At 38.3% G+C, this 6,569-nt stretch overlaps 1 protein-coding gene across 1 annotated transcript; it reads left to right on the top strand.

Moving 5' to 3' along the window:
* The first annotated feature begins 3,564 nt into the window (after window positions 1-3,564).
* Window positions 3,565-6,253, top strand: mnx1 (motor neuron and pancreas homeobox 1). Its single transcript, XM_004081116.4, has 3 exons — window positions 3,565-4,251; window positions 4,712-4,872; window positions 5,192-6,253. Exons 1-3 carry the CDS (start codon window positions 3,747-3,749, stop codon window positions 5,477-5,479), a joined length of 954 nt encoding a protein of 317 aa, XP_004081164.1. The 5' UTR covers window positions 3,565-3,746; the 3' UTR covers window positions 5,480-6,253.
* Window positions 6,254-6,569: the final 316 nt, after the last annotated feature.

Here is a 6,569-nt window from a genome sequence, read left to right as displayed (position 1 = left end):
TTCCAGGAAGCTGATTGGCCAGGATGGGTGTCAATTTTGATTTAGCCCCGCCTTTTCACTAGAGCCGTTGAGAAGGTTCTCTCACTGAGTGGTCAATGTTTAACCTCCCAAATGTTCCCCAAACCAGCTTATCGACGCTCTGTGCACTATTAAAAATAAAAAAGCCTTGGCTAAATGTTTAAAAATGAATTCATCTTAAATAACATTCATATTTTTAACAGCATTAACACAAACATCATTTTTCTGTTTGCACATCCACACTTCAAGCACAGTACTCATTCAAACAGAATAGCTGGTTTTCATGTAATTAGTGCACCAGTAACCTAAAGAAACTTGTATCGTTTTGTAAAATGAATAATACTGATAATAATAAGAAATATATAAATTCATTAATTAGAAACATACATTTTTTTCAGTCTTCTATTGAATCAACATCAATGCTGTGACGTACAGGCTTCTAAGCTTCACTCCCCTGCAGGCAGTTGCAGACAAGATTAAATTTCACCCATTACTTAAAGTCTTGTGCTTTATATTACCTTATTACTTTTTTATTTGTTTCTAAAATGAACATTTCTAAGATTTTATTTCTATTACTAACAGCTAAGGAAATAGTCATAAACGTAAACCTAAATTATTGTTGTTGAATGTTTGCTTAACATAAACTTATAACGAAAAAACAAACTTCCCATTTGGCTAAAGAAATTCTTACTAAGTTTTACAAAATATTTTTGCCTATTTTACTTAGATTTAAAATCTCTGAAGAATATGCTAAAAGGTTTAATGATAAATTGACCTCTAAAAAAAATTTTTTTAAATGTACATGTTAAGGACAATGATGGGTTGGTTACCAAGAGCTACACCTATTTAGTGTTAGATAAGTATTGCAATTTTAAATTGAAATATTACTTTTCTGCTGTGGAAAGGTCCAATTAAATATGGTGTACCTCAAGTCTCACAGTTGGCATCCCCTGATTGACACTGACCACTTAAGGGGTTGGACTGGGGTGCTAAACCACCAAATGGTTCCCGAGCGCGGCTGTGCCTGCAGCTCCCCCATGGCTGGGTGAAATGTAGAGAAGTAATGTCACAAACCGAGGTTAATGACAGTTTAAGGACTTTAACTTGGCCTTTTACCTTGGTGTCTTGTTGTTTTGCCCACATCTTGATCATCCTTTCTCTTTGTATCCCATTTTCATTCAATGCAAAACTATAAATCTTTATTTTTATAATTCAAAATTGTTTAACATTTCAGTTTTACTATCAAGTATTTTTGTTCAAACCAAACAAGTTGATTTTAATTGGTCACTCTTCTTTGATGTCAGATCTCACAAAACAAAAACTTTGCTACATTCTAAAGGTCACACTAAGTCACATGTAAATAAATTAAATTGTCATTCAAAATATGATGCTATTTATTTGTGATTGTTAATGTAATATTTTTATTCTGTAGTTATTTCTGCATTATTCTTTGATTTTTAAGTCCCATTTGTAGCATGTTCACTATGCAATTCAAATTATTGAGATAATTTTTTTAAAAATATGACATCTGATTTTTATTTGGTATTTTGTATTGCTCATTAATTGTTGCGTAAAATATGAAAAAAATGTGACGTTTATAAAATATTAAAGCAATTTATTCCACTACATTTGCAAGTCTCTTCAGTTTTTCTTTGATCATAACTTCCTTTATAAAGCATTTTATCAATTAACAATTCGCCTCATTATCTAAAACATAATCCACATGTAATAAAAGCTTTTTATCTAAATTTCAATTGCAATAAAATGTGTTTTTTAGAAATGATAAATTACTAACTAGGAAAAAAGGAGACTGGAGGCTCTTCAGGATTTTAAGGAATGTCTGAAAATTTTATTATATATTGATTTAGAAGGTGACACATGGAGACCAGATTTTGTTTCATTATGTAAACATATAAAATATAGTTTGCAACGTATCCAAATATTACTCCCCCAATTCGGTTTTGTGATATTTCTGTCTTAATCTTTGTTTTCTATTAAAATAATTCAACTTTATAAAAAACAATCAATTCAGTCTGTCTTGGATGCATTAAATGATTTCTGAAGGGACAGTCTGTGTGAGTTTATTTTCATGACAAATAAAAAAAAGTAGAATAATTATGAACCTGTAATGTTTTAGGAGACCTCCATTTTTTTATTGGTGCCAGTTTAGCTGCATAAATTTATTGTATTAAAGGAGACAGAGTGGGCCCTTAAATTGCCTTTTCATAATGAACACATTTAGTGAAGGTAATTAATTTATAAACTCTTCCAATTTGTCACTTTGATTTGTATTTTAGTTAATTGTGGACGTAATTACGGTGAGAATTAGCGGCTTTCAGCAAAGGGAAGGGTTTCAAGGTCCGGTTGAATCTCGAGCACCTTAATAATTTCCCTCTCTCCAAGATGTGATGAAAAGAAGCCATAAATCAGGGTGATCGCTGAGGGCCAATAGTAAATGGTTCCATATTTCACCACTGCTTTAATAGAAATATTCATGTGGGGCCCTTAATGAAATTAAACTCGTGATGGGGACGTTGGGAGTCCAGTTGGAGCTGAACATGGATGGGGAGCACAAAAGCTTTTGGGATGATCCAAAAGTTGTTTTTAGGCGGAAATCCTCACTTATTAGAGGTCAAGAAGATGTTTTTTGTAATGGTGTCAACGGTTGAAAAAAAAAAGACAAAATAAAGTTGATGTATATGTTTAAAATATTTTCAATAAGTAAGAAACTATCTGGTTTGCTTCCATAATGACTAAACTTTCGGGATTTCCTCGCAGGCCAACATCAATCTCACAGTTATCATTCTGTAATTGGTCATGATCATCAAGGGCCACAATTAAATGGCGATCCTTTACTTGAAAAGTACCAGCTGACTTGTTGATTTCCCCAGAGCAAATAAACGTCCCAGGAGCGCGCTTCGCTGATGAATTGACAAAAACTAATCAGCTTTATTGGTAGACAGGTTAAGGGCAACGGGGTGTCAATAATTCTCGTTCTGACCTCCTCTTCCATTAACTTTAAGTGGCTTATTAGAGCGGAGTCACCCGGAGCCAGGGGCCCATTACGTCTTTCTCCTAATCACATTTTAGGACTTTCAATTACAATTGTTGGAGACTAAGTTTTAATTGTTTTTTTAGGAGAGTTTCAAATAAATAAACTTTTTTTAATAATATTTTGCAAAAATAATTTTGAATTGACTTAAAAAATATTCCAACATTAAAAAAACTATTTGTTATTTGACTGAAATTAAAGTAATATTAACGCCAACCAATTGTCACATCTGCGACTTGTGCGAATGTTATCTAAAATTAATCAAAACTGAATACTATAAAATAATTTAAAATTAGGCTAATGATTAATCTTTGCGCTCACCGCTTTTTAGCCCATAGTCTCATTCCCATCCATAATACTTCTTTCTGTGGCTACATTGTGAACTATAATGTGTTTTTATCCGCATCATACTCTTGTTTTCAAGCAGCCCTCGTGGCTTGAGCATTGCAGAGTCTCGTGCGTAATAACTGTGATCAGTACGGGGCGTTTTGCGCGCATGGCACAGCCCCCTATAGGAGGCTGCACCAATCGCCTCCATCTGACCAGAATTAAGTGTCAAACGGAGCTCCTCTCTCACACTCTGGACCGCATCATAACTTTGGAGAGGTGGGAAAACCGCGCTGACATTTCTTTCAGTTTCACAGGCGCTGCTACAGGGACGCGCAGCCGGTGACCCATGGAGAAATCCAAGAACTTTCGCATTGATGCGATTTTAGCCGTCGATACACCAAAGATGCAGACGTCACCGCTCGCGCTTGTGACTTCTCTGTCTTCATCCTCCTCTTCTCCCTCCATCCCAACCTCTGGAAGCGTGGCAGCCCCGGAGCTGAGCACCAGCGCCGACTCTTTACGCGCTGAGACGCCGTCTCCTCCGAGGATTTCCACCTGCGGGTTGATTCCTAAGCCAGGCTTCTTCAACAGCCCGCACGGCATGGTGGGACTGCACCCACAGAGCACCGCAGGGATCCCGGCTCAGGCTCTTTACGGACATCCCATGTACACCTACTCCGCAGCTGCGCTCACAGGCCAACACCCTGCGCTGTCCTACTCCTACCCACATGGCTCACATCACCATCACACCAGCGATCCCATCAAATTAACAGCCAGCACTTTTCAGCTGGACCACTGGCTCCGCGTCTCCACTGCTGGGATGATGCTTCCAAAAATGTCTGACTTTAATTGTAAGTAATATACAGAACATTTTAAAAAAACAGATAAAACCAAACTTCCAAATTAATCCTGAAAAAGTCACTTTTGGATTTGTTCAATTCAACTATCTTCTGAATAAAAAGGCCGTCTGTCAGAGGGGTTTTCTTTTTTAGTGAGAGGAACTAAAATGGGCAGATAATGGACAGAGGGGAAAGTGGCGCAGCAGTGTGAAAGCCACAGCCGACATGTGATTTGCTCTCCAAATACTGCCTTTTCTGTTTCTGCTCGTTTTAACAGATTTGTTCAAAAATCAAGGGGCAAACACTTGCACTAAGGGGATAGTCATAAGATAATGCTGCTTAAGCAAAAACACTCGAAGACAAGAAGACAGTGTGTTATAAGATGAGGCAGATTTAAGATCTTATTTTGTAATCAACTTTATTAGAAATTGTTTGGTTTTGCTGTACTAATATTCTCGTTGTTATTCTGCAGCTCAGGCCCAGTCCAACCTGCTCGGGAAGTGCAGAAGACCGAGGACAGCCTTCACGAGTCAGCAGCTGCTGGAACTGGAGCATCAGTTCAAACTGAATAAGTATTTGTCCCGACCAAAGCGCTTTGAGGTGGCCACGTCCCTGATGTTGACAGAAACGCAGGTAAATCGCGCGGACTTCAGATTTTGGAAAGATGGTTAAAATATAAAACTTTTGGTAACTTATACTGAAATACAATCAACAAAATAATAATAATTCTAAGCATATGCACGTTGGAAAATATCTGCATCAACCACTTGGAAGGTCTTTTTTTTTTTACTTCTTAGGTCAGGTTTGCGCGCTTTTGCGCACCAGCTATTCTGTGTTTTTATAGCATTTAATGCATAAAGAAAATGTGGGGTAAATATAAGTAATTTAAGAGATTATTGCTTACTATCATGCGGATCCATCAACTGAAAATTCCATCTGTTCCTTTTCTCAGGTCAAAATCTGGTTCCAAAACAGACGCATGAAGTGGAAGCGCAGCAAGAAGGCCAAAGAACAGGCCGCCCAGGAGGCCGAGAAGCAAAAAGGATCCAAGAGCGGCCAGGAAAAAGCGGACGGACTCGATCAGTCGGACTATCACGCCAAGACAGACTCGAGGAACGGCAGAATAAGAGACTTCCGGGACAGTGACGACGAGGAGGGCGACACGTTCCTCTACAACTCCTCAGACTGCTCTTCAGACGACGAGCGGAATCACAACAGCGACATCAGTCCGCAGCCGTGAAGCTGCGCAAAACAAGACGAACTTTTCTGTTTTTGGAAACACTTGCATGTAATTCAATTCACTACCATGGAACAACCGAAATCATGAGTTTAAAACTGATGTTTTTGTAAGCAATAACAGGCTCTCTTTTTTCCAGCATCCTCCTGTTGCGCTCGGCTGTGATCTGTGAAGCTGCATGGCTCTAGGATTTGCAGAATTAACCTGATTATTTTTCCCGAAAAATCTAACATTTTATTGCGTTTATCTATTTTTGTGCTGCCAAATCTTTTGGTAAACCTCTTATTGTTTATTTTTCTAAAATGTATTTAAAAATGGAACTCATACAGGTGCATGCATATTTTTTAGCCTCTCTCCAGCTGTCAAAACATAAAAATAAACTTTTATATCAAAGGTGACTGTAGCATGATTGTGGCCGCAGGCACGCATGTAAAGAGGACAAGTGCTGCTGCATGCATGTCCTCTTTGAAGGCGCACAGTCCCTGGATTCATGATTTAGTGGCGCAGCTTCAGCCAGCTGTTTTTTCCTCCTCTGACAGCTCGGGTCATGGGAATCACTGTTAATAGCGCTGTCGGATCTGTGCAAACGTGCAGCGAGAGCAAACAGCAAGTAGGTAGTGAGACGCAGGAAACATTTCACACCACACTAGCAATGGTCTCGTATTAATAAAACCCTTTAAAAGGCGTGCTCAGTGCGGTTTTGGCCGCAGGGTGAGGCCTGAAATCATTTTCAAGTCATGACCTGACAAGGAAAAATGTCAACATTCATCCAAGAGACTAAATTAATAAAGAAAATGTTAATTTGATTGTACGTTTTGCAATCATTTAAATTATTTTTCTTTAAACTTTGATAAAAAATAGTTATTTATATTCCCAAATCCGTGCTTAGGCCCAACTCACCTGTATGCCCCGTTAGAGCAATAACCTTATGTTCCCTGGTGATCAGTGATGTTTGAGTGATTTCCTTCCATTTGTAAATGCTTACAAGAGGATCTGCCGGTTATCTGCAGCTGTTTGTTTTAGCAGGCCAAATTAAAGTTCAGCCTGGGGTCACCAGGTAAAGCTCTGACAGACAAAAGCTTGTGTATGACCT

This window comes from Oryzias latipes, chromosome 20 (genome assembly GCF_002234675.1).
Source record: "Oryzias latipes chromosome 20, ASM223467v1".
Taxonomy (NCBI): Eukaryota; Metazoa; Chordata; class Actinopteri; order Beloniformes; family Adrianichthyidae; genus Oryzias; species Oryzias latipes.
The sequence above is the reverse complement of the archived record's forward strand: the minus strand, read 5'-3'. Positions and strand labels throughout refer to the sequence as shown.

Excerpts from the sequence above, each read along its gene's own strand:
- mnx1 (XM_004081116.4), top strand. The coding sequence starts at position 3,747 with ATGGAGAAATCCAAGAACTTTCGCATTGATGCGATTTTAGCCGTCGAT. Across the intron at positions 4,252-4,711 it reads AAAAATGTCTGACTTTAATT|CTCAGGCCCAGTCCAACCTG; the intron begins GTAAGTAATATA and ends GTTATTCTGCAG. Across the intron at positions 4,873-5,191 it reads TGATGTTGACAGAAACGCAG|GTCAAAATCTGGTTCCAAAA; the intron begins GTAAATCGCGCG and ends TCCTTTTCTCAG.